This window comes from Rattus rattus, chromosome 16 (assembly GCF_011064425.1).
Source record: "Rattus rattus isolate New Zealand chromosome 16, Rrattus_CSIRO_v1, whole genome shotgun sequence".
Taxonomy (NCBI): Eukaryota; Metazoa; Chordata; class Mammalia; order Rodentia; family Muridae; genus Rattus; species Rattus rattus.
In genome coordinates, this window is record NC_046169.1 from 39162059 (window position 1) to 39189307 (window position 27249).

Below are 27249 nucleotides of genomic sequence, written 5' to 3' on the forward strand. Positions count from 1 at the left end.
TGCAGACTCCGTCCACTTGCTGAGCTCACGGCAGAGGGGCGTGGCAGGGTCTCCTTCCTTCCTGCTCAGAGTGCCCCTGCCCTGCCCAGCACACCCCCAGCACGGCTGTGTCCATGGACGGCTATGGACTGCGTCTCACTGGGATACAGGGCTCTCTGGAGAGCGCCCTCATAGAACCTGGAAAGAAGCGAGCAGCCTTCGGATACTTCTACATGTGTCTTACTTGAGCTGTGTCGCTGTCGCTGTCACGGTGGGGTTGGGGCTACAATACATTACACTAAGTCTAAATGTGACTGCCTAGTGTCAGTGCAATTCTGGTCAGTTCTAGCTCTGAGAAACTCAAAATTCCACGCTTTAGGATGAAGAAGCATTGTGCATCCAAATCAAAAAAAGATCCAGGGAGCCCAGAAGGGGCCCACAGAAGCCTACAGGGACGAGACCCAGACATCGTGCTGCAAAGGCAATACGCACTCCAGCACATCAATTCCGAGGCCTGTTTGATTAGCCCTAGAGATCCCTCTTAAAACCCACCGCCATTGCGCCATATTAGAAAAGTCCCAATCCAGTCATAATTTCCCACTCCTGCAAGCCCGCCATTAACGGAAGGAAGCAGTCCCCAGACAAGAGCGGACTGGAGTCCAATCTGTACCTTTCAAAGGCAACGTTCTTAGTATCCAAGCTGGTGTTGATGACGGGGCTTGTGAGCCGCCTCTCCACCTCCCTGCTTTTTGGCTTCATCAGGTCCAGGGTGAGGCGCTCCATTTCTTGGGAAAGATCGAAGTGTTCGGTGGTGACCACGCGGTCATCGTGGTTGACCTCCATCAGCTCCGCCCAGTTGTCTGTCAGGGAGAGGCCGAGTGTGAGGAAGCGTGCTGCACGGAGGCCTCTCCTCCCTCTCCCTCCAAGGTTACCGATTACTAAGACTCTACCTGCACAGAGCTCCTCTGGCCAGAGACCCTGGAGCATCTTCCCCAGAGTGGAGAGTCTAAAGCCAATTCTCCTTCTGACCATGACCTTTCGCCCATGACCTTTCCAGAACACTGCTACAGCGTTAATGTAGCGATCTGCTCAGCACACAGGCGGGCGAGCAGTGGTGCTTCTCCCTTCACTACAGAGCCACACCCAACCACGAAGGGACTCCAAGCGGCACAGGATAGAGGGACTCTCCAAAGTAACAGGGAGGAAGAGCCGAATCCTTACAGTAACCACCACGACCAAATGTCAGACAGATTAAAAAAAGCAAATGCATTTCATTGGCTGAAATTTACAGGGCAACCAGACCGGGAAGCGCACACCTTCAGCTTCAGCACCGGGAGGCAGAGGCCAGCCTGGTCTACAGGACCCCACAGTCACTCACCTCCTCCCTTAAATATGAGACTCCGCCTCCCTCTGATCCAGCTCATGTTTTCAAACCCCAGCAAGGTGATGTCCACACGCAGCTTGGCCCCGCTCTTCCAGATGCGACACACGTCGTTGGGGCATATTCTGGACACCAAGGGCACTGGAGGAGAGAGGTGTATGACTGGGAGGAACACAGGGCTCAGCAGAACTCATGGGCTAGGAACTCAGGGTTTTGACTTTAGCAAAGAGGGCGGAGTCGGTAAAATACAATCACAGTGGTGCACACAACTGGAGTGCTCCCTTCACGCTTGTGAAGGAACTCACCCTGGCAACAGGAATGGGAGCTGGGCACAGAGGCCCAGGCCTGCACTCCCAGCGCTCAAGGCTGGGGAAGGAGCTCTACTTTGAGGCCAACCTGGGCCATGTAGCAAGTTTGAGGCTAGCCAGACAACCTAGTAAGACCAATTTAAATTAAACAATGTTTTAAGTGGCTGGAGTCAGATCCTGGTGGTGGGTCACTTGCAGCACTTGGTTCTATCCCGGTAGCACAGACAGGCAGACAGACAGACAGACAGACAGACAGACAAGCAAGCAACAGGAAGGCTAGAACTGTATAGTTCAGCATTACAGCGTGTGCTTAGTGGGGCTCAATTCCTAACATTAAAAACATAATTAAAAACAACGAAAACCCAGCCTTTTCCTCCGGCACATCAGAGAAAACACTACACTGATTTCCCATGTCTTCTAGGGCCTGAGCTGACCCCCCAGGGCTGGGATTGTGCCCATCCGGCCTTCTCAGATCCCATGTCCACGACCATGTGTGGTCACAGCTCCCATAGTGTGAGTGTGTGTGTGTGTGTGTGTGTGTGTGTGTGTGTGTGTGTGTATACATACATACATACATAAAAGGGTCTAAAATCTGCTCTTTTACCAAAACTGGACATTGGAGTGAGAAGAAAAGCTCTAAAAACCAAGTGTCAGTTCACTGACCTATGAAAATTTATACCACCAATTGCCTTGCAAAGTATTTTGGAGAAAGATACGCATTTTGTAGGAAATGAAATTAAAAAAAGAAAAACAGAAAGAGACCGATTCCACTCTGTCTCATTTCCCCCAGAATAACAAGTTTGAAAGAATCAAGCTAACAACATAGGAAGAGTAGCAAACCAGTTAAGTCACGAAGCGTTAGTATTTCAAACAGGCATTTAGAACTAGGAAGGCGGCTTGGCAGACGGGTGGATCGGTGCACACCCGGCCCTAGCTCCCCGCTTCATGGGGAGCTGAGGCAAGAAGGCCAGGGGCCCAAAGGCCACAGCAAGACCCAGCTTCCTAAGGAAGCTGCAAGTTTGGGCATACTCGCATAGTCCTAGCATGGAGGAGGCCAAGGGACGGGAAGACAGACAAGAGTCTGTGGCCATTATGGACTACACAGAGTAGAAAGCCAGGCAGGGCTATACCAATCAGACCCTAGTCACCCCTAAAAATAACAAAGGGCAATCAAACCGACAAAGTGGGTGTCTGGGATAAACAGTGCAGGGGAGACACGTGTGTCTGTACGCTGTTACTGCATGTTCAGGGCCAACCCAACACTCAGAAAGACTATAGAGACTAAACAAGAATGCCAGTCATCAACCAGATGTGGATTTAAAACACACAGACCCAAGGAACACTAACTGCTATTCCAGAGGTCCTGAGTTCAATTCCCAGCAACCACATGGTGGCTCACCACCATCTGTAATGGATCTGATGCCCTCTTCTGGTGTGTCTGAAGACAGCTACAGTGTACTCATATACATAAAATAAATAAATCTTTAAAAAAAAAAAACAACAGACCCAGACCAGCGCACGCGCACACCGCCCCTGCCACCCCACACAGCTTTTACAAAGGGAAATAAACCTATGAAGAGACCATGCGAATTTGGGAACAAATAAATCCCAGGCCCACGGCCACTCACCCCAGCTGGTGAACTCCCACTTCATCTGCACGTAGAAATCCGGGGCCTGAAGGGCAGACAGAGGGTTACGCTGGGCGAACCATGGCACTACCGACTAAGCAAGCGTCACACAGCTACCGTGCTTCTTAAACAGTTACAGGAGGATCGGGAAATGCAAAGAAACAGTGAATGCACTAAGGCCAGTCTTTTACACCTGATTGCTACTTATCCTGGTGAAACCATCTACTTCTAGATGGTTTCCTGGTGTTAGCGGCAGGCCTGACAACCCAAGTGCTCCCCGGGACCCATCCATGTGGTGGAAGGAAAGAACCAACTCCCACAAGATGTCCTCTGATGCCCACATTTATGCTGTGGTAAACATGCATCACCACAGTCCAAATAAAACACGTCATTGTTACAAAGAAAAAAGTTAACAGAAAAATGACTGGGTCAGAAATGGAACCTCACTGCGGTCCCCGGGCTGCGGGCATTAAGAGACTTAAAGCTGCTATCTGATGTGGGTAATGTCCAGGGTCTACAGGAGGAGTCAGTTCCCTCTCTTCTGTGGGGAACATGACTGTGAAAGGCTGGGTGTGCTGGGAAGGGCTCCGCGTTTACTGGCCAAGTACAGGAACACGAAATGGGGGCTAGCCATCGCTTCCGCGGAAGTGGCTTCTCCTCTGCTTACCAACGTCCCGGCTTCCTCTTAAACGTTTAGAGTTTGGCTCTCACACCACCACAACATCCTTGTTTAGGACTTTTTCTTTTTTGTCTCTCACGAATTTCTTACAGAAGGCTCTCAAAGAGCTACTTAAGAAAGCCAATCGACTGTCCAAAAGGAGAGGCTTGCCGGCTGCAGTGCTGCATGCCTTTAATCCCGGCACTTGGAATTATCTCTGTGAGTTCGAGGCCAGCCTCATCTACAGAGTAAGTTCTGGGACAGCTGGGGCTACACGGTGAGGCCCCGTCTCGAGAGTGAGAGGGTGGCAGGGAAGGAGAGGGGGATTAAACAGAGAATTGTTTGTTCCCTCATCCTCCCATTACCCCCAAAGCCTCGCATTCGTTTTGTGTCCTCGCATGGAGCAGAAAGCAAGGAAATCTACGCTGAGTGAAACCAACCTAGATTTTATTACTGCGCAAACTCAACCTCCAAAGGCTAGCTGGCAAGGAAGGAATGCTAACACGTGTTCTCAGGAGACCAATCAATGCAATCGACATCTGAGGATCAATACAGGTGTTTTGTTTTGTTTTTAAGTCCTTTACATTGGGTCTTAATTCTTCCTTGTCAGACACACAGTGCCAGAAGCCCTGAATTCCATCCCAGCACTGCGTGAAGCAGGCACAGTGGCACGCAGGTACCTGGCCTCCGGAGGTGGAGTTGGGGGGATCAGAAGCTCAAGGGCATCCTCGGCTGTCACCATGGCACATCACAGTGCTCCGAGGCGGTCCCTTCAAATGGCAGAGAGCCATCGTCCCAAACAACCCAGCAACCTAGGAGTCACTGGTTTTTAAAAAGCAAAAGACCCCCCACACCGTGATTCACAAGACAGATGATGTCCCTAAAGCCAGTAACTGCAATTGAATGGGGGAGATGGATTAGAAGCCACAGAATACTGATGGCTACAAGTGACCAGAGCGGTGAGGAGACGCCCTACAGCCCTGGGCCCATCGCTATTTCCGTGTCATCACCTTGGCACAGGCTCTGCTAAGAACACAGGGCCCTAGGCAAATTGCGTTTGACATCCACTGTCCTTAAGCGTGAATTTTAAAGTGACACCAAGAAAGGCAAGCGTCGTGCCCCAGAGACATAACCTGTACGAGGCCCCTCATTCCATCAAGACAAGAGGAAGTTGGCACTATTTGGCAAGGAAGACTTAGGCAAGACACCCAAGACTGTAGAGCTGTCTCCAGAGACCGCAGTAATGTTTGGCTCAGCGTTTGGCATGGTCAGTCTTACGGCTACCTCTAGAATTTTGTGCAGCAGCTCAGGTACACCTTCCAGGGCCATGGATGTGTTGTGGTAGTCTCGGTGCTGCAGGACTGTGTACACCATCTCGGGGTCGCCTGTGCTCACAGCTTCGTGTAAGACTAGAAAACAGAAGAGTGGAACAGAATCACGGAGCATCCTCACGCTCTGACACATTCCCACAGGAAAAGCCACTAGGGTAGCTCAAAGACCGGTATGCACCTCAGACGGGCAAAGAACTGAGGCTAGGTTTATGGTGCACAGCCATGGCTTCTGCTGCTAACTCTCACTTCACTGAAGAAAAACGCAGTGCGCTCACTGGCCTGATCATGCCTCCTCTGCGCTCACACTGCCTCGACTACAGGCTCGACTACAGGCAGTCCGGGAGGCAGGACTCACACACACAAGAGTACTTGCCTGGTCCACACAAAACTACTGCCTCTAATAGTAAGAGGGTGTCCAAACAGCAGACACCCAAGATTTCACCAGAAGGGGAACTTCCGGCGCTAAGATCTTTGATTTCACCTCCTCCGCTGGCCTCAGTGGAGTTCCGACCGTACTCCCCGGGTAAGACCAGCTTTGCTCGTAGGCATTGGGAAGGACCACCTCCGGGAGAGGAGTCACCCTCTACTGAGGGTTAGGGACAGGGCACCAGCATCCTGGCTTCCTCTTGTCACGCCTGCCCCTTGCCTGAGAGGCGCAGCCGACTGAGGAAGATCACCACTGAGACTCATCGCCTTCAGCCAGTCACTGGAATGAACGCATAGGTGATGGGTATACTCGCCTGTCCAGCCCTGGCCATTCTCTTTGGTCACGTCTGCTTTATGTCGCAGCAAGACTCGAGCAGATTCCAAATGCCCCAGAGAAACCGCGAGGTGCAGTAATGTCCGACCCCGTGGGTCCAAGGCCTCTGCATTCTGTGGAGCAAACACTGGCGTCACATACTGGATATAAAGAGCACGGAGGGGGCACTTTTAACCCTTACGAGGTGTAGAAGACAGAACGTCTGTTTGAGACAGGTTCCCACACAGCCGAGGCTGGCCTTGAGCGCCTCCTGCCTCCGACCCCCACGTGCTGGGTTTTCAGGGGTCGTCGCCATCGCAGTGTCCGAGTTCCTTCTTTCTTTTAGTTAACTTTCTAAACAGTGCTCCTTTTTCTATAAAGTTACGCACCTAATAAACAGACAAGACTGCAGGCCTCGTTGGCCTCCAGTGCCAACCGGTAAGCCCCCAATAGCATTCAAAGATGTAGCCTAAAAAGGCCAGGAGCTTTCCTGGTGCAACTGCCTCGAGCCACAGATGCTGGGGACTTCTCAAGCTCAGCTCAGCACCCACATTCAGAAAGGTCGATGGCTCAGAGGATGACTGAGGCCAGGGTAAGGCAGCATTCTCCCGCTGGACTTGCTACAAGTGTGTGCTGATCTCCAAATGCCCAGGAGAAGCCCAGCGCACAGCAGCTGCAGGCCTCCCTGACCAGCAGTGAGACCTGTCAGACACACGTGTGGACACGTGTGTTCAGAAATCAGAGTGGACACACACACCGTTTCCCAGAGTACTCTGGGCCTGCAGTCCCCTCTCCTAGTTTGCTCTCAGAGCCGAGTGTCACAGTCTGGTGTGCCGACGTCCTGGCGCTGCCAGTTCTGCACAGCTCTGCAAGTTCTTCCAAGGACACAGTGAGCACGAACCTTCCTAAACGCCAAACGGTGCCTGGGAGAGAAAGGTGCTTTGCCTGGAGGTTTGAGCTGTTTGGGTATAAGCCATGGTCTCCAAACAATCGCCTCACAGGCCCGAGGAAGGAAGCAGAGCCGGACTGAGGGTTAACGGCCACGATCTGACAGTTACGCAACCTCCCACTCTGCTAAAACTGTATCACAGCTATGCATGGCACAGATAAGAACTGTTATCGAGGAAAAGGCGGAGGCAGCGGTGTGCCTGCTGCCCATGAGGCTCCCGGGCCAGCCCCGGGCCCAGCACTCCCCCCACTGCTAAATAGGGCACCCCTTCCCCTAGGTCCCAGGAATCCTTGTGAGAGCCTGAAGCTAAGTTCTGAAGCCCATAAATATACCGTGCCTTTCCTACACGTACACTCATACAGTTAGATCAAGAACTGCCACCTAGCAGGGCAGACCGTACCTTTAATCCCAGCACCCTGAAGGCAGGGGCATATGAATCTCTGTGAGTTTAAGGCCAGCCTGATCTATGTGGCAATTTCCGGGACAGCCAGGGCTACATAGTGACACTGTCTAGAGAGCTAATTAATTAAGCCTTTTCATGTTTGCACTGGAAGGACTAACGTTAGCTTCCCCTTTGGCACGCCCCAGTTGCCAATATCACCTTGTACTTTGGGGACGTGAGGTAAACTCAGATACTGTGGTGGTGTACCCCACACGCAGATCTGATACACACAGTGGCTGCTCAGTGACTGACGGACAGCAGCGCACAGTGTGGGCTTGCTGGACAGAGCGGCCAGCAGAGATGTTTCCACCCTATTTGGAGCAACACACGACTGAGAACAAAAATGAGTTCTCTCCGGAATTTCCCACTTGGTAGGTGCAGGCTGTGGCTAATCATCTGTGATGCTGTAGCTTTGCTTCTGTTGCTGTGATAAAATACCCTGACAAACAAGAGCTTGGCAGAGGAGGAGGAAGTCTATTTGGCTCACAACTCCAGGGTACTTCCCATTGCTTTGGGTAAATCATAAAAGGCGGGAGTTTGAGACTGCTGGTCATGTCACATCCGCAGTGACGGCCAGAGAAAACCATGTATGTGTGAGCTCACCTGTCTGCTCTCAGCTTGATTTCTCTACTCTTTTTTTTTTTTTTGGTTCTTTTTTTTCGGAGCTGGGGATCGAACCCAGGGCCTTGCGCTTCCTAGGCAAGCGCTCTACCACTGAGCTAAATCCCCAACCCCTGATTTCTCTACTCTTAACACAGTTCAGAACCCACTTCGTAGGGAATGGGGCCACCCACAGTGGGCTGAGCCGTCCCATATCAACTAGACAAATTAATCCCTAGAATCCAGTTGATTCTAGGTTAGGTCAAGTTGACATAAAGGAAGGTCTTGAGTAGGGGAGACAACCCTACTCTCCTATCTCCACGTTACCTCCCGAGGTTCCTTAGACTTTAAGGGTATGGCTAGTCCACTGTACCAAAGAGATTGAAGACAGAAAAATATGGTCTAAGTATTCGATTTCTTCTGCCATCCTGTTCTCTAACATGCATTAAATGATTGGTTTCCTAAAAGTAGCAGGGTTTTGAACTTGTGAACTAGGAACACAGGTGAAGCTAACAGTAAAGGAGTAATCAGCAGGCATATTACCTTCCCTCCCTCCATTACATGAACTAAGTCCTTACGCTCAGTCTAAGTGAGAGGTGCAGGATCCACACACTGCGAACTGTACCAGATTGTCTCCACAGCGTTTATTGAATTTACCGTAGAAAGGCAGCCTCTCGATCCGCACCCAGAAACAAAGAAGCACCCACCGAGGCTGCAGCCAACACTCAGCCTCCCGGGCAACCAATCCTTAGACCGATGTACTAGCAAAGCCCCAGCTCACTCTGTTGTCAGCTTTCTTCTGTTCTGACAGAAAGACACACGGGCACCACATTTTGCACGGCTGCTGAGGGTTCCTCCGAGCTCGCCCTGCCTCCCTTTCTCCTACATTACGGTGACAGTGTGACTGAAAACTGGGGGAATAAAGGTGAGAGAGGAGACAAGGAACTTTCAAACCAAGGAAGCAGAAGGCCCTGAACTGAACATGCTTACTGCGTGCGCCCACAGATGCCTCAGTACCCTGGCAAGAAAAGGGACCTGGGTCATTAAAACCCAGCTTGCAGCCACCCATAACTCTAGGTCCAGGGTATCTGGTCTTTCTGAGCATCTGCACTCACATGGAACACGCTCATATGGAAAGACACAAGATTACACACGAGTGAAAGCATCTCTACTTACAGGATATGTACAGGATCACAGACACAGAGCAGCCTAAGGAATCCACTCCCAAACTCATTAGTCTCTGCACTCGGGAGGCAGAGGCAGGCGGATCTCTGAGTTTGAGGCCAGCCTGGTCCACACAGTGAGTTCCAGGACGTCTGGGGATACACAGAGAAACTGCGTCTCATAACAAAAGGAAAAAAGTGCAACTATTCTGAGAATTAGAAATAAGTGAACAAGATAACAGTGTTTCCATGCAGAAGCTTACCATGTAGTCATTAAAAGGGAGAACTGACAGATGCTACGGCATAGACCAATCTCTAAAGCAGGATGCTACACAGGACAGGCCCTGCTCCGTGAATCGATTTATGTGGCCTTTCCAGACCTGACAGGTCTACCGAGGCAGAACACACGAGCTGCCCCAGACCAGAGGGCCTGGGAGAAGGGAGAAGCGGATGCTAAGAGTGTATGATTTCCCTTATTTATCATGTTTAAGAATAATTTAAATGCTTCTTTTTTCCTTTTAGAATTTCAAGTGTTAACAGGTTAAGAACAAAACCCAAGCTTTGCATTTTGCCAGAAATAGCTGAGTTGAGACCAACAGACCAAGCCACTGTTTTGGTGGCAGAGGTGACGTGTGGCATTTGGCAGGTGGGAGTCTTCAGATGATGGGGATGAGGAGAGGGGGGTAATGGGATGAGGCTCTTGTTAGGGTGATGGAAACGCCTGGAACTGACAGTGGACATACTGACACCTTGGCTAGGCCACTTTAAACGGAGAGAGTGTCTTAGCTACTTTCTCTTGCTGTGAAAAAAACAGAACCGCAGCTGCAACGAGCGGGCTTACTCGGCTCACAGTGCCCGCGGGTTACGGTCCACTCTAGCCGGCAGGCGTGGTGGTCAGAGCAGGAAGCTGTAAGCTCACACCCCACTGAGGAACACTGAGCAGGAGTGGGCAATCTCAAAGCCCGCCCCCAATGACGTACTTCCTCCATCAAGGATGCACCACCTACCCCCCCTACCCCAAACACCGCGAGCTTGGAACCATCTGCTCAAACTCCATTCATTCAAACCACTGCGGGGAGACTTACAGTGCGTGAAGTTTGTGTCGGTAAAGATGTTGGGGAAACTGTGAGTGTTTATCTGCAGCACATAAGACCAACACACCATCTATAAACTGTTTTTATGGCTTGGCATGTTCCTTCAATTCTCTGGAGCTTGGGTTTGCTCCCCTGTAAAAAGTGAGCACTGTAGCCACCTCCCCCCACCCCCAGCTCTCCTGGTGGCACTTGCCGCCTCGGTGAGCATCCGCCCACGCCGTGCAGGTTCAGAGTTGTCACTCTTCCTGAGAGGTTTGCACAGCTCCATGAATGGCACTCGGGCTCAGCGCTGCCAGCTAATACAGCGCAGAAAGCATGGGCTCTCAGAGTTCAACAAACCCTGAGCCTTGCTATCTGACTCTTGATTCCTCAACCACGAGCCGTATCACATTAAAAGTCCCTCTTCCCCTTCGAGTCTCCAATGAAGTCAAGGAATGAGATCGTGCACCCCTCCTTGCTGGCTGATTCCACCCTTCTTGCACAAAGGCCTTCTTTACCAACCACCCTGCCATCTTCTGGAGGCAGCGAATGGCTGCCCTTTGAGGGCAGGCTGCAGACAACCTAGGTGTGGGCTCCAGCTTCCTCACTAGCTTCCATGAATTCTCAAGGCCCTAACACACGGCAATCACTATCTCTGAGGCCCCCAGTAGAAGGGGGGAAGACACCCACTGTCTTCTCTCTTCCTCTCTCAGGCCGACCTGGGCCTCTGGGACTGGGGCTTCAACCTGAGGTCAGATAGGAAAAGGTATCCTAGGTGGTGCTTTGCGAGCCTGAGTTGCTGATGACCAAGGAGGGGCACCAGAGAGCCTCCAGGGCATCATCCTGATGGCTCACTACAGGCCTTCAGGCAAAGGGCACGGACTAGAAGGTGTGCCCAGAGACCTCACCTGCCCGCCACGAGCTTCCAACAACATTAGGGGATCCTGCATTGTGGAATGTTCTCTCCCCTTCCTGGCTGCTGTGCTTGCACTGAAAGTGCACTGTCTGTCACCCTCTACTAGTCCCAGTGCTCCCTGCCTGCCACCCTCACTGATCCCAGTGCTCCCTGCCTGCCACCCTCACTGATCCCAGTGCTCCCTGCCTGCCACCCCCCACTGATCTCAGTGCTCCTGCCTGCCACCCTCCACAGATCCCAGTGCTCCCTGCCTGCCACCCTCACTGATCTCAATGCTCCCTGCCTGCTACCCTCCACAGACCCCAGTGCTCCCTGCCTGCCACCCTCACTGATCTCATTGCTCCCTGCCCAGTGCTCCCTGCCTGCCACCCTCACTGATCTCAGTGCTCCCTGCCTGCCACCCTCCACGATCCCAAGTGCTCCTTCCTTCCCCCCTTCACGAATCCCAGTGCTCCCTGCCTGCCACCCTCACTGTTCCCAGTGCTCCCTGCCTGCTACCCTCCACAGATCCCAGTGCTCCCTGCCTGCCACCCTCACTGATCTCAATGCTCCCTGCCTGCTACCCTCCACAGATCCCAGTGCTCCCTGACTGCCACCCTCACTGATCTCAGTGCTCCCTGCCTGCCACCCTCACTGATCCCAGTGCTCCCTGCCTGCCACCCTCACTGATCCCAGTGCTCCCTGCCTGCCACCCTCACTGATCCCCATGCCCCCCGCCCTCCCCCCTCCACTGATCCCAGTGCTCCCTGCCTGCCACCCTCACTGATCCCAGTGCTCCCTGCCTGCCACCCTCACTGATCCCAGTGCTCCCTGCCTGCCACCCCCACTGATCTCAGTGCTCCCTGCCTGCCACCCTCCACAGATCCCAGTGCTCCCTGCCTGCCACCCTCACTGATCTCAATGCTCCCTGCCTGCTACCCTCCACAGATCCCAGTGCTCCCTGCCTGCCACCCTCACTGATCTCAATGCTCCCTGCCTGCTACCCTCCACAGATCCCAGTGCTCCCTGACTGCCACCCTCACTGATCTCAGTGCTCCCTGCCTGCCACCCTCACTGATCCCAGTGCTTCCTGCCTGCCACCCCCACTGATCTCAGTGCTCCCTGCCTGCCACCCTCACTGATCTCAGTGCTCCCTGCCTGCCACCCCCACTGATCTCAGTGCTCCCTGCCTGCCACCCTCCACTGATCTCAGTGCTCCCTGCCTGCCACCCTCCACCAGTCCCAGCACTCCTCATGCTCAGTCAGGCCGCTGTTGCCCCGCGTTGCCTTCATTTCTGTAAGAGCTCATTCACTCCCAGCATCCGTGCGAGGCCAAGTGGAGTTGGCCAGATGACAACTGGAACACAGACACCTTCAACTTCAAAGCCCCACTGAACATCAGAGTCGTGGGTTAAGAGGCACTCCAGTAAGTGACTGAAACACTCCCACGGTCGGCCAAGTTACACCAATGCCGGCTCCCGGCCACACTGGAAGCTGACAAGGTTTTAGTGTCGTGGTCTGGATAAACTCAGCTCTTCCTGTGCTGCATGCATCAGGCACTGGAGACAAAACAGAATGCTAGCTAGTGTGCCGGCTCCAAGTCCCACTCATGAGATGGGACAGCTGAGGGGGTGTGGCGTGGGCTCACACAGCAAGGCCAATGGCGGCTTTACTGTTGAGATGATGGGGACTCTTTTGTTTTTAATTTTGCAGTCAACTCCCAATTCCTGTAGAAAAACCGGGACAGGAATAAAACAACTAAATCCCTGGGTTCGGGGTCGCTCGCACTGCTCGTGCTGCTTGGTGGCATTTGCTGTGGGTCAGAAGCTCCATCTACTGCGGTCCTTAGCTCCCTTGAGGTAGAGGCAAGATCCCTGAAGGATGGGCAGGGGCTAAGAAGACAGGTCTGAGGCCAGCCTGGGCCAGTTGGCTGAAGATTTTAATTCCTAGCCAGGTACAGGGATGCACTCCTGCAGAGGGCAGCAGGGGCTGCACCTTGAAACATCTAAAACCAACCAACCAAACAAACAAAAAAAAAACCCCAAACAAACAAAACAAAACGTACACACACACACACACACACAGCAGGGGCTGGGAAAGCCTTAGTGTGTAAAGAAAGTGCTTGCGGGCTGGAAAGATGGCTCAGAGGTTAAGAGCACTGACTGCTCTTCCAGAGGTCCTGAGTTCAATTCCCAGCACCCACATGGTGGCTCACAACCATCTGTGATGGGATCCGATGCCCTCTTCTGGTGTGTCTGAAGACAGCGACTGTGTACTCACCCACTAGTGTCCATGTAAAAGCCAGGCGTGACACACACCTGCCACCCCAGCACTAGGGACACAGAGACAGGAGCATTACGGGGGTGCAATGGCCAGCCGCTCTGGTGGGAAGCACGAGCTCACAGCTCAGTGATAAACCTGGTCTCAAAACATAAGGTAGAGAAATGACTGAGGAAGACACCCCAACATCAGCCGCTGCCCTCCCCTGCACCCTCACAGGCAAGCACGCACGCATGCACGCACATACGCACGCACGCACGCATCCACCACACCAAGAAAAAATAAAAATGCAAAATTTTGCTCTTTATCTCTCTTCTATTTGTCTTTCTCTCCAGAGAGGGGAGGGGAGGGGACATGAGAGAGGGAAGGAAAGAAAGAGACAAGATCCAGACAGAGCGCAACTCTCCTCTCCAGCTTCAAACTACGGCTCAGGAGCCAGTTGAGCACAACAGCCAGCTGCTCCTCAGGTCTCCGGGTTGGGAGGGAAGCACAAGGACCTACCTCAGAGGGATGGCAGAACTAAATCAAAGATTTCAGAGACCCATGAGAGGGGACACACACCAGCCCATGCGTGCACGCGCACGTGCGCGCACACACACACATACACACACAATTTAAATCTAAAACACAAACAAAAACCAAACCTAAGATGTCTTGAGAAGAAATATTTGGCAGACGCTGGCACACTGTCTTTAAGTCCCGCACTCAGAAGACCGACAGCGGTGGGAAGACAGCCTTGAGTTCACACCTGGCCAAGACTGCACAGCCAAGCTCCAGGCCACCCACATTCACGGTGATCATTCAACAAGGGCAAGTCGCAAGCTCAAACACACAACTTAGTACTAGTGCCAGCCGTTACACCCAGCTGCCTCCTGGTCAAAGAGGAAGGTGTTTTCTTCCTAGCCAATAGGGAATCTGGGTGAACACAGGCTTCCCGCTGTGCTTCTTAAAGACATTCCAGCAATACCGATTATCTTGACCCCAGACCATAACTTAGAGGGACTCATACAAATGAAATCCAAGATGTCCCTTATTCAACATAGTGAAGAGCTTCCTAACAGTGACAGCAGAGGAGCCCTACACAGCTGCTCTGCCCCCTGCTGAAGTCCAATTGCATGGTTATGACCGTCAAGATGTCCGTGTTAAGGTCTCCTCCCTAGACACAAGTGCTACACCGTCAAGGGACCCATTGTGTTAAATTAGGACAGCGTCAAAACTGAGAGGACCTAAGAACCGGCAAGTACATGAGCATTCTCTCTCAGCCTTGAAGTCAAGGACAGCAATGACCTTAAGTTTTCTCCCATCGAATCTATAGCAAGACTTTTTAGTTCCCAAACCCTGCCAAGCCTATGACCCCCAGGACAGGGGAGGCTGAGGAGGGAGACCGCTGAGAGGGTTTGAGGCCAGCCAGGGCTACACAGATGACTTGCAGGCCACCTAGATTTACACGGCAACACCTTGTCTCAAAATAAAAATGAAAGATTTTAGTTCCCAAACTTTAATTACAAATGCTCCTAAGGTCTGACATGGTCAAAGACAGAACTTCCATGCCTTTATCACTTTTTTTTTTTTTTTCCAGGAAACGGTGACTCGGCCACTGCTGAGATCGTGACCAAGACCTGTCTCTTATTTTGCAGACAGCTCTCCCTCCTCAGTGAGGAGAAAGCTGCTTTCAGAACTCCGGCCTGAAGTCCGAGGTGTGATAACGAATCTTTCTATCACGTGGGATTTAATCTCGTGACGTGACTCTCTGTACTTTCAACAGTGTGTGAGCTTCGAACCGCTGTCCTCAGCAGAACGACCCGGAGCCCGGAACCCTTCCATGTCCTAACCCTGAGCTGTAGGTGCTTCAACTCCTTTTCTGCATTTTTTATATTTTTATTTTGAGACAGAGTCACACTTGCCCAGACTGGCCTTGAACTTGTCATTCTCCTGCCCTGGCCTCGGTGAAGGGGGCCACCACATCTAGTCAAAACTGGTTACTTCTTGAAGTGTCCGGAATGGGGCTTGTGGATGGGCGAAAGAGCTTAGATTCTAGAGAAGGCCTCTGAGCTGTGTGAGAGTTAGATCAGCAGGTATACTGGGATAGCAGGCAGTGAATCATCCTCTCTGGGGGCATGTGTCATATCTCTTTAAATCCTAAGTAGTTACCCTGTCATCTAATTAAGAACAATGACTCTTACAGAACCTTGCCCTGTCTGGACCCCACCCCCATCCCCCACATACCTGAGGATGAAACCCAGGGCCTCCCACACAACAGAAAAGTGTTCGGGCCCCACAGGCTGTCTCACCCTTTCTTATTTATTTTCAGACAGGCCCTCACCAAGTTGCCCAGGCTAGCCTCCAACTCCAGATCTTCCCGCTTCAACTTCCTGGGCGATTTGGGTTGCTGATGTACACCGACATGCCCGCCATGGAATCCTTATTTTTAAAATGTGACTTTTGACTTCCCATGGTGCCCATCCAACTAAAAATACATATGGCAAGCTATAAACCAAGGCTGAGTAGAACTGTTCCAACAGTGGCAAGGCAATGTTTACCAATCAAAAGAACCAAGGGTTCGCAACAGTTACTAGTCAGCGGTAAGTCATTCAAAAGCAAGCCTCTGACACACAGGCTAACATGAATGAAGCCTACAGTAACAATTGTGGCGGATTTCGGGAGTAATTACAAATCCTTATCTCATTTGCTACAGGTTAGAGAGCAACCCAGACACCCCATACCTAATGAAATGACTGCAGTGCCCTTAATGCCAGGAGTCTCCATCCAGGTGGCTCAGCCTTCAGCAGGCCACTCCTCCCTCAGGTTTGGGGCCAGCCTGGGCTACACAGTCAACTCCAGGCTAAGCAGGGGCTACACAGTGAGACCCTGTCTGCAGCAAAAACAGAGAAAAACCAAGAAACCCAAACAAACGAAATAATATAACACCAAGATTCTCAAACAAGGCTCTACTAACATTTAGAGTCCGGTAACACTCTGTTGCGGGTGGGTGGCTGCCTTTTACACTGTAGGGCACAGCGGGGTCCCTGGCCTCCACCCAACTCCATGCCAACAGTACCCACCTCTCATGTCACAACATGCACTGCCAAATATTCAGAACCGCTGATTTAGAAAGATGGCAATATTAAAAACAACAACAACAACAACAACAACACCAACAACAACAACAACAATCCAATGTACTTCAGAACAGGGGGGTCCTAAGGACTGAGCAGCAGAGACTCTCACACTTAAACCAACTACCCTGGGGAGCTCGTTAAAAGCACTGATTCCTAGGCCCTGTCCCAGCCCCATCAATTTAGACAGGGACTGGGCTTTCCATCATCACTGCCTACACCCTTATCCTATGGGTAAGGAAAAGTGGGCCCGGAACATAACTGCTTTGCCCAAGGTCACAGGAGTTAGAACCGGGCCACGGAACCCAACCAAGCTCTTCCCCAGCACCAGGGCGGGTGGAGTAAGGGGTGTGTGTGTGTGTGTGTGTGTGTGTGTCGCTCTTCCGTCTTCGAGGCCATAAAGCTTAAAGGTGAATTCCGGGGCCAGCCTGCCTGAGATAAAAGATCCCGACGTGGTTCTCATTAGCTCGGTGGCCTTCCGCCTTGCGCAAGGCAAGTAGGCTCTGGGGTCTCAATTTCCTTCCCGGTCAAGCGGAATACTAAGCACTCATTCCTAGTGATATCAGAAAGGGGAGAGTGGACCGAAAGCCCAAGGCACCGGGCCCGGTCTACGGTGAGCGCTTGATAGATCCCGGGACTCGGGAGTCGAACCGACTCTGACTCCGCGCCGCGCACCTCACCTGGCCCCGCAGCTCCTTCTCCAGCTGCCGGTAGTCGTTGTTCCAGACCAGAAGGTGCAGCGGGAAGCGGCTGCTGGTGTCGCGGGCCGAGGACATGGCGAGGAGGTCGCCACCCGGGCCTGACCGCCCGCCTGCCACCAACCTGGACCCACCCGACGGGGTCTCGGGGGCCCGCCCGACCGGACGGAGAGCGAGGGGAGGAGAGCGGCGAGCGGCCAAGTGCCGGGCGCAGCGGACGTCAAGGGCCTCCGAGTCCGGAGCGGGCGGCGCGGGAGGCCCGGGGTCGCGGGCCGGGCTGGGGACCGGCTCGGGGACCCGCTCGGCCGCGCCCACCCCGCGCCCCGCGCGCTCGCGCCCGCGCTGACAGCTAGCGAACCGACTGCTGCCGGCCGAACCGCCCCGAACAGGGAAGTACGCGAGGCGTTCCATCGCGCTCCGCGGAGGGGGACCTGACCTCCCGAACGGCCCGAGTCCCGCTCCATGTCGCCCCACCAAGCCCCCACGCCTGGACACATGACCACCACCGTTCTGTGGAACTGCGGGACCCTTGGGAAGCCCGAGATCTCCACGCACAAAACCCACTGTGCGCTCCCTTCGACTCTCGTCCCCTGCCCGGCCTTCTCCAGTGGTGCGCTCCACAATCGGGCCTCTTCCATCTGCTCTGCCGCCCGGGGGTGCAATCGCAGGCCTGGACCAAACCATCGGACTGGAGCCTCCCTCAGCCGCCGCCTTCCGCGATTGGTCGGAAACCATTTTGGAAGTGGGCAGCGTGAAATCGTGTTCACAGGAGAACTGGACCCCGGATAAGTGACACCAGATACCCTCACTATCGGGGTAGTTGTGTCTCTGGGCTTTTAAACTTTGCAGTGTTTGAACTGGGGGGTTCTGTGCGCGGAGGTCATCCGATGCTTTGTAAGTTAGGGTGGACGCTTGCCTGTTCCATGCTGTCAGTACTCACTATCCCCCAAACTGTCTCCAGACACGGGCAGTTTGTTCCCCTGGAGGAAGAAAACCGCCCTGTTGAAAACCGCTGTTCTGTCTGAATTTCCAACTCGGCTATAATTCAAAGTGCTTGCCGTGAAGGTTTATCCCGCATCAGCCTCACTAAGCTAACCACTCAGATTTAGGATTGTGGCCCAGAGGAGTGGCAGAGTATCCAGGTTGGTCCACAGTATGCACAAGTAAAATTCATCCTTTGGGTTGCGACTTCAGACACTGTGTCTTCTCGTCACAACAAAGAAACAAGTGCTGTCTCTGCCCAGGTGTTTACAGCTGCCACGAAGTCCTCCAGTGCAACCTGCAAAGCACCCCCTCTTCCTTATTGGCTTTATATACACAACCCATCTCTTCAGATGAGTGCGAAGGCTGTCCAAGATGACCGACCACGTCCATTCTGCTCGGGTCTGGAGTCCTTGAAGAGTGAATGGAGCTAATACAGGATGCAGTGACATAAAGACGGTACCTAGGAGCTGGAGAGATGGCTCAGAGGTTAAGAGCATTGACTGCTCTTCCAGAGGTCCCGAGTTCAATTCCCAGCAACTACATGGTGGTTCATGACCATTGGGATTCTATACCCTTTTTTCGTGTGTCTGAAGACAGCTGCAGCGTACTCACATACATTAAATAAATAAATAAATAAATAAATAAATAAATAAATAAATAAATATTTTCTTAAAAACCGATGGTACCTAAAAGCTCTAATGGCAACTATCAATCACGTTGGATAAACACATTAGCCTTCTGAGGCCTCTTCTGGACATAAACTTCACCGTTGTCTCCGGGAGATTATATGTATAGAGTTTTTGTCACAAGGCCTTGCTTCTTCCTCTGGTCCTAATCAGTCCTGGGACAAGAAATCACTTCCCAGATGGAAGACCCCAATTGCGAGAGTATCTAGAGACAGTCACAGGAGGCTTGGGCAGACCTCTGCCCTCATTCAAGATGGCGATAAGGAAGCGTGCCCTTTCCGGTCACATGACCCGCTGGGGCTCCGCAGGACGTCTCCCCGCGCGTGCGCAGTGCGCTGGGGCTGCGAGGCACTGAGGGGAGAGGCGCCGCCAGCGCCGCCCGGGGACCCGTTAGAGCGGAAGCGCAGCCGCCGCCTCTGCCGTCGCGGGGTTCCCGGCAGGTGAGGTGGGAGCCATGTCGAAGCGGCTCCGGAGCAACGACGTGTGCGCCGACTGCAGCGGGCCTGGTGAGTGACGCCGGGCCCGCTCGCCGCGCTCTCCGGGCCGGGACCCCTGGCGGGGCGGTCCCCGCGGGCGGGAGCTTGACTGCGGCCCACTCACGCCGACCCCCGGGCGGCCGGGGCGCGAGACCGTCCCGGGCCTGTCAGCCTCACGGTCCGAGGCTCCTTCCCTCCCGCAGCCCGGCAGAACGCAGAAGCAGAGGGCCTGGGACCGGACGGGACGGGAGGGGACGGGACGGGTTAGGCAGCCCCGGAAGGCCAATGACAGGACAGGAGTCAGACGCGGGCGGCCCGCGGCTGCAGGTGTTTCCCCTTCTCGGTCTCCCGCCCGCTGCGCCGTCCCACGGGCCCCAGGTGGAGGACTGCCCTGCTCCGGGCGGCCGCTCCTGGAAGACAGACAGTCCCAGGTCGGGAGAGCAAGTTTGAGGGTCTGAGTTCCCACCATATTTTGCCTCTGTGTGACTAATGGCTTTTCTTGTTCAAACCTTGATTTCCTCGGTTTTGGAGCCCCCGCCCCCCATGGAAACCCTCACCAGTGCAGTGTGCACCGTGGTCAATGGATGTTCCCTGGGGATCATCTCTTTTGTAGGATGTTAACTCAGTTCAAAACCCCTTGTCGTTCGTTCCTTTAGTGACGTTTTGGCTTCACAGTCGCACCAAACTAACACACTTGTCGCTGGCGGTGTAAACTCCGCGACTTCGAAGTGCCAAAGCTGTTCTTACTGCAGATAGGACTTGGATTTGAACATTGGATCTGGCTTTGCAGTTGGGACCCAACTGACAGGTCGTGCTCTATTCAGGTCTTTAGGTGCTCATTTCGGTCCTTTGGACTTTTCGGGTTTGAAGTCAAATATCAGATGACTTTCCTGGTGCAGCGAGCACTGTTCAGTAAACAGTCTTAATTGAGCCATTGAACATCCACAGCTTGCAACTGGTTTTTCTCTCCATCTTGTCATTTGGAAGCAGAGATTGGTTTTAAGTTGTTCCGGGGTAGCCTGTACTGGTTATTTCATGGCCTGGGTCCTACAGCTTTACAAGTGTAAGATAAGGGGAGACAGGGACAGTTTTAAAAGAGGGGCTTTATTTGAAAGCCAGGTTTATACTATCATTTCTAACATATCTAACCGATGCTGTCTGTTCCGCTTCCTTCTTTTCTTGCCTGTGTTCCGTTGATTCAAGTGTGTCTAACTTAAAACTTCCTCTTGGGAAGCGTGCTTCTTACTCCTCCAGGGGGATGGTACATGGCAGAGGTGGATTGCCTCCCCTTGCCATGCCGAACACTGTCTTGTCCATTCGTGGTATTTCAGGACCTTTTCTGTTGTTTTCATATTAGAAGTCTTGAAAAAAATCTAAAAGGGCTTGAGTCACTTCCTTCCTGTTTTGAGTAGAATGAAGCTACCTTGAAGGGTGAGGGAACAACTAGGAATGTGTGCTGCCTTTTGTGCACCGCTCAGGCCAAGGGTCACCTGTAGGACTAGGGCTCCTTTGAAATCCTCATGCTAAGGCCTTCTCAGAAGATGCTCAAATACTTAACTCTCCTGGACAACATTTGCATGAGATGAGTGGGGGCGCAGATACTTTTGAAATCCATTTGTGGTGTTCATGGAGCCTGATTAAAAAGTCCTGCCTTCCAGATAGACTGGAAGTTCTTCACCCAACCTTACTAATTAAAAAGCTTAAATTTCATTTTGTGTGCGGTCAGTGTTCTTTCCACGGGTTTCTGATCCATGCGCTCAAGTGACTGATGGAGACCACTGCGTGATGCGTGGTAAGACATTGCTGTCCTTTTCTGCCTGGTTTGCCCCGAGAAAACTGTGGACCTCTGATAATGAAAATCAAAGCCACACTTCCAGTCTTAACGTTAATGCCTTGCTGCAGAAGGCGGTGCTGGCGCATGCCTGCGTGAAGAGCCTCGAGTCTCCCACCCTTGCTTACTCCTTAGAATGCCTGGTAGCACCAACGGTGAAATCTTTCCTGTTTTGTTCTAGAAGCCACACTCCACTGTGATTATGTCTGTTTGCCTTTGTGTGCCAGGGATCAAAGCCAGGTCCTCACAATTGAAGGAGAGCCACACCCTCTGGGCCCTGATTTCTTGTTTGTTTTTAATGAATCTCGTTCATTTAAAATGCACCTTTTTTTTATTTATTTTTATTCTTTACATCGTCCCTCCTGTGAGATGTGTCACTATTCCACTTCGGTCCACAGTGAAGACACTCAAAGAAGCAGCTTGCCTCCTCAGATTATTGCACAAGACGTGACGGCAGGGTTGGGATTCAAACCATGGACTGTTTGTCTCCATAACCAACCCTCTTAACCACTGCACGCTCTGGCTCCCAGGGTTGTCCCTGATTGAAGTCCCACAACTTTTCATCACATGGTTTGCAAGGGTTGGAATGAACTTACAAATGGTAAAGATGTCTACATGCATCTCAGAGATTCTTACAGACACTGAAGAATTTTAAAATGTAACCCTTAGGCCAGGCAGCTGGAGTAGCACCTAGTGTCACCCCACTGTGAGTCGGATGAAATGGGGTTACTCACCCATGTGCATCCTACCCACCCAGTGTGAATTATTCCTTGTATGACAGGTTGTTGGAAGTTTTGTGGGATTTTAAAGGGAAAAGGTACTGTACTCAACCAGAAGTACCATTCATTTTTGTTTTATGTCTGTTGGTTTGAAGCATCTTCCTTCAGATCAGCTGCACGACTGGATCCAGCAGGTGGTCTAAAGCAGACCTGTCAGAGAGCGCCATCTGAGCAGAGTGGACAGCCCTTGCTTGCCTTCAGGCGGCAGCCGGGTGCTTCTGCTGTTCTCTTCTGGCTTCTGTTAGCACATGGGTCTGGACTTCCTGTTCCGGGCAGCAATAAATTCACAATTTACCTTAGCTACTGTTACACAGATAATCCACTGTCAGGTCACACAGCTCTGTTAGTCACAAAAAGGGGCTCAACTCGGTCACCCAGCTGGTGATCAGTGGTAGAGTGCTTGCCCTGTAAGGACAAGGCCCAGGCTCAGTCTCCAACACCGCAGGAAAACAGTGGAGTGATCTACCCTTGCTGCCTCAATCTGCCACTTTAACTAGCGTTCTCTGAGAGCACGTGTCTGTGGTGTACACCCACATCCAGGCTGCAGACTGTGGCCTGCACAGGAAGGTGACTGCTGTGTGAGGCTGCCAGTCTACTTAGCAGAGTAATCCAAGGCGGGTAGGATCATCAGCTTCCTATCTGGGGAGCATATCAAACAACAAAACATGTTCTGTTTTTCTTAAAAAGCAAATGTCAGTCATCTTTTGCTATTCCTGTGCACAGCCACCAACTGGTGTCCTTACCACTGAGGTGTTGTTCTTTTTCCAGATCCTTCCTGGGCATCAGTGAACAGGGGGACTCTCATATGTGATGAGTGCTGCAGTGTTCATCGGAGCCTAGGGCGCCACATCTCCCAAGTGAGGCATCTTAAACACACAGCATGGCCTCCAACCCTGCTTCAGGTAAGTGACAGGAAGAATTCTCAGAATTGGGAAATTACGCTTTAGGGATTGTTGGGTAGCAACTAAAGAACTGCCTGATACACATCCTACGTCTTAGGAAGCTTCCTTTGCTTATAGTTGAATAAAGGGCTGTCCCATCGTCTCTGAGGACAGTATAAGGCGCTGTCCTCATCTCTTCTCTCCTTGCTCACCTAACGTAATCCCAGTTACACATACACAGATCTAGGGATAGACTGTGTCAATATGAAGTTTACATTTCCTAGTGCGTCTTCACTGCTGGCTTTCTAGATTATCACCAGAAATTGCTGTGTGTTGTTTGAGACAGTCTCACTATGTAGCCCTAGCTGGCCTTGAACTCACAGATATCCACCTGCCTCTGCTGCTTAAGTACTAGGACTAAAGGTGAATACTATGCCCAACTTCAGAAATCATTTTTATTTTTTAATTTTTTTAGATTTATTTCTTTATATGTATAAGTGTTTGGTTATGTGCCCACAGAGGCCAAAAGAGGGCATGAGGTTTCCCAAAACTGGAGTTACAGACATTCATGTCCCACCACACTGGTGCTGGGATTCAGACCCGGGCCCTCTGCCAGAGCCACCAGGACTTGGTTTAACACTGAACCTCCTCGGCAGGCCTCAGAGATTATTTTTAAAAAGTGTTTCGGGGTTGGGGATTTGGCTCAGGGGTAGAGGGCTTGCCTAGCAAGCAAAAAGCCCCGGGTTCGGTCCCCAGCTCTGAAAAAAAAAAAAAAAAAAAAAGTCTTTCTTTCCTATAAACTCAAATAAATGATCCAGAAACTTTTCATTAACAGGCAAACTCCTGAGCACCTGCCCATATTTTTAGAACATTTTTTTCTACTTTGATAGAAACATAGACTGGGATTCCTCAGAAATTGCTTCAACAAACATCTGAAATTTTTTAAAAAGCTCTTGCTGTTAGGCAGAGGCCAAGTTGAGCATGTTTTGATTGCATGATTGCGTGCCTAGCGCTTGTCAGGGGTCCTAACACTTGTCTATTTGGGATCCGATGTCGTATTCCTTGTACTTCTATCTGAGATACACAGCCTTCAGTTCTCCTGGAACTCAGGACTGACCCTGGTGTTTCGCAGTATTTGTCTTAGCACACATCTCGCTAAATCTGTAACAGCTGCACAGCAGCCCCTAAACTCACTTGAACCAAGGCACCAAAGCAAGGGGCTCGGGTTACTGACGAGAAGCCTGAGAGCTACACCAGCAGCACGGCATCTCTGGGAGTCCTGTTTGGAATGGACGATGAGAGATGCTTGTCACAAGTTCTACTCAGGCTGCAGAGATGGCTTGGCCTTTAAAGGGTAGGCTCACAACCGAAAGTACAAGAGTTCTGTTAGAAGTGTCCAAAGGCCCATTCTCTCGTGAGGGTTAGCATGGCCTGCCCAAGTCTGTCTGTGTTTACAATTTTAGGATTTACAAACGGTCCAGAGATGAATAATTGAAAACCGTAGGGTTGACCTTAAGGCATCGACTCTAGAGGGTGCGTGAGAGCTTAGCACTCAGATTTGCATTACTGTATAAGGAAACTAGCATAATTATTACTAATAAAGTATTTTAAGTAGGTGAATTTAATGAAAAGTATTAAGTAAATGGTGCACACATGGTAAACAGCATGTGATCAGGCAGGGAATGACAACCTAGTCACCAGTTACTTTCCCTTCAGTTTGCAAGTGTGTGCCCAGGAGCAGGGTCTGAGCTCTCCTACAAGCAAAGCTGCATCCCTGTGGAGCTCCTCAGTGTCACTGTACAACCAGGGACAGCGGTGGCCTGGTGCCCGGTCTCATGTACAACCAGGGACAGCGGTGGCCTGGTGCCCGGTCTCATGTACAACCAGGGACAGCGGTGGCCTGGTGCCCGGTCTCATGTACAACCAGGGACAGCGGTGGCCTGGTACCCGGTCTCATGTACAACCAGGGACAGCGGTGGCCTGGTGCCCGGTCTCACTGTACAACCAGGGATAGTGGTGGCCTGGTGCCTGGTCTCATGTACAACCAGGGATAGTGGTGGAGCAGCACCAAACATGGAGGGTTTTAATGCAGCCTTGTTTTTTCAGTTTTGTTACTGATCCTTTTTGAATATCTGTGGAAATAAAATATCATTTCCTATTTCTTGTTTTTAGATGGTTGAGACCTTGTATAGCAATGGTGCTAATTCTATCTGGGAGCATTCTTTGCTGGACCCTGCTTCTATTATGAGTGGGAGACGGAAAGCCAATCCACAGGATAAAGTCCAGTGAGTGGAATGTCTATAACTTCTATTTCTTCACAGCAAGTGGCTCTGTGGAAAGGAATGTGGCGGGGCTGGGGATTTAGCTCAGTGGTAGAGCGCTTACCTAGGAAGCGCAAGGCCCTGGGTTCGGTCCCCAGCTCCGAGAAAAAAAAAAAAAAAAAAAAGGAATGTGGCTATTTTGATCACCTTCACAGGGGCTGTGGGTTGTGCCTGGGGCATTTGCTGTTGGGAAGGCAGAGGGAGGCAGGGGGACCATTTCTCCATTTGGAGACCAGGGCTGGGGTCTAGGTGTGACCAGACAGGTGAAGCCACCGCATTCTGGCAGTGCCTGGCCTGCGGCACAGGGTTAAATGCTGCCTCTTCCAGGTGCTCACTGGAGAAAGGCAGAGGGAAGAAAGGTGCGTAACGTGGAGGCGTTCTGCTGTGCTGAAATGGATCACAGCTCTGTTCTGGGGGTGTGGGTCACTTCCTCTTCTTACAGTACAGGGAATGAGAAATGTGCCAGAGCTGTAAGTGAACTGTGTTCTTTTTGTTTTCAAACTAGCCCCAATAAAGCAGAATTCATCAGAGCCAAGTATCAGATGTTAGCGTTTGTACACAGATTGCCCTGCCGTGACGATGACAGCGTGACTGCCAAAGATCTTAGTAAGGTGGGCACACCCTGTACAATCTGCTGTGGGGCCTGGCGTGACAGTTGCTTCACTTAAAGCAGTATTGGGAGGAAGAAACAAATGTCTTTCCTGCCTTTAAATAACTGACTTTTCTCCTTTAAGTGGCATTCACTCCTGTCCCTGGACGTACTAGATAGAGGGAAATGGGTGTCTAAGAAACTATTACTTTTCCTCTTTTACTTTTATTTAATTGATAATTAATTTGTACTTTTTGGTAGAGATTTCACATAGATTTTGCTAAGTTCTTTACTTGGAAACAATAACCATTTCAAAACAGTGTTTCTAGAGGACCCAGGATCTGAGACCAGGGCAGTAGAGGGAGGAGGCCCGAGGCTTCAGCCTCCAGAGGCCGGAAGGTCTTCAAAAGGCAAAGTGCGGCTAGAGCTGCAGCGCAGCAGTGTCTGCTACACTGAGCGGGAGCTCGCTCTCTCCACGGGCCGTGGATGTCTCTAAAGTGCCATAGAAATGCACATCCTGGGTTTGGGAAAGGGCTTTGAACTAGATGCTCACTCAATATGTATATGTAGGTAAGAAATTTTTCTACTGACTAAATAGCTTCCTTTTCTACCAAATAAAAACTGATAGCCAGGTATAGTGGCAAACATCTGTTTTAGTTCCCAGCATTCAAGAGACCTGTGAATTCAAGGCCAGCTTGGTCGATATAGTGAGTTCTAGGCCAACGAGGGCTACAGTGTAAAAGTATGTGTGTGTAAGAAGAAGATGAAAAGAAGACAGTGATGGCTTGGGCTGGAAAGATGGGTCAGTGATGAGGAAGACGTGCTGTTCCTACGGAAGCCCCCATCAGACGACTCAAACCACATAGAACTCCAGCTCAGGGGATCTGACTCCCACTTCTGCCCTCTGTTGGCACCTGCACTCAGTGTGTACATTGATGTACACATGTACTTATAATTAAAAATAAAATCTTAAAAAAAAAAAAATAAAAGACTGGTTACCTGGATTTCTCTGCCCCGCGGAACCAGTCAGGAAAGTTGGAGAGCAGCCCTGAAGGAGGGCGGTTTGTTTTCTGTGATGATAGGAATTTAGTGTGCACAGGCCTGTTTCCCACAAGAGCAACCTGGTGAAAGCGCTGTGTGGACGGACGAACCGTGCAGATGGATAGTGGGTGCTGTGAGCAGGCGGACAGGATGTACAGCCTGGAGCCCCTGGGATCAGGGCTATGGCGGCAGCAGCTAGAGCTTAATAGTGTAGCAGCATCTGAGCTCTGAATCATTCCCCATCTCCTTCAGTCCACACAATAACCCTACTGGCAGAGGGCACCATAGCACCCAGGCTGCTTGCACTGCTCAGAGTTTTTCTCAGAACATACAGCTGGGAGGGCGTGGACCTTGAAATCCATCCCCCCACATCACCTTTTCTCGTGCTGCTTGCTTGGTTTACGGTTGACCTCTTACTGGC

The 27249-nt window shown here is 51.5% G+C and overlaps 2 protein-coding genes across 8 annotated transcripts in view; one reads left to right on the plus strand and one right to left on the minus strand.

Annotated features, from left to right (window-relative positions):
- The window catches only part of Ankrd13a (ankyrin repeat domain 13A), a 29901-nt gene extending 12313 nt beyond the window's left edge, over positions 1–17588 (minus strand). For both annotated transcript variants that reach the window (XM_032886422.1, XM_032886421.1), the window contains exons 1-6: positions 17223–17588; positions 6026–6158; positions 5239–5363; positions 3297–3342; positions 1358–1501; positions 650–839 (exon numbers count right to left, since the gene is read on the minus strand). In XM_032886422.1, the coding sequence (XP_032742313.1) occupies positions 650–839; positions 1358–1501; positions 3297–3342; positions 5239–5363; positions 6026–6158; positions 17223–17318 (734 nt within the window). In that variant the 5' untranslated portion in view covers positions 17319–17588. The remainder of the gene's footprint in view (positions 1–649; positions 840–1357; positions 1502–3296; positions 3343–5238; positions 5364–6025; positions 6159–17222) is intronic.
- Positions 17589–19225: 1637 nt separating this feature from the next.
- Git2 (GIT ArfGAP 2) overlaps positions 19226–27249 on the plus strand; it is a 41646-nt gene continuing 33622 nt past the window's right edge. For 4 of the 6 annotated variants that reach the window (XM_032887259.1, XM_032887254.1, XM_032887255.1 and 1 more), the window contains exons 1-4: positions 19226–19416; positions 22765–22898; positions 25050–25162; positions 25704–25809. In XM_032887259.1, the coding sequence (XP_032743150.1) occupies positions 19365–19416; positions 22765–22898; positions 25050–25162; positions 25704–25809 (405 nt within the window). In that variant the 5' untranslated portion in view covers positions 19226–19364. The remainder of the gene's footprint in view (positions 19417–22764; positions 22899–25049; positions 25163–25703; positions 25810–27249) is intronic. The other 2 variants (XM_032887260.1, XM_032887257.1) reach the window with 2 other exon arrangements.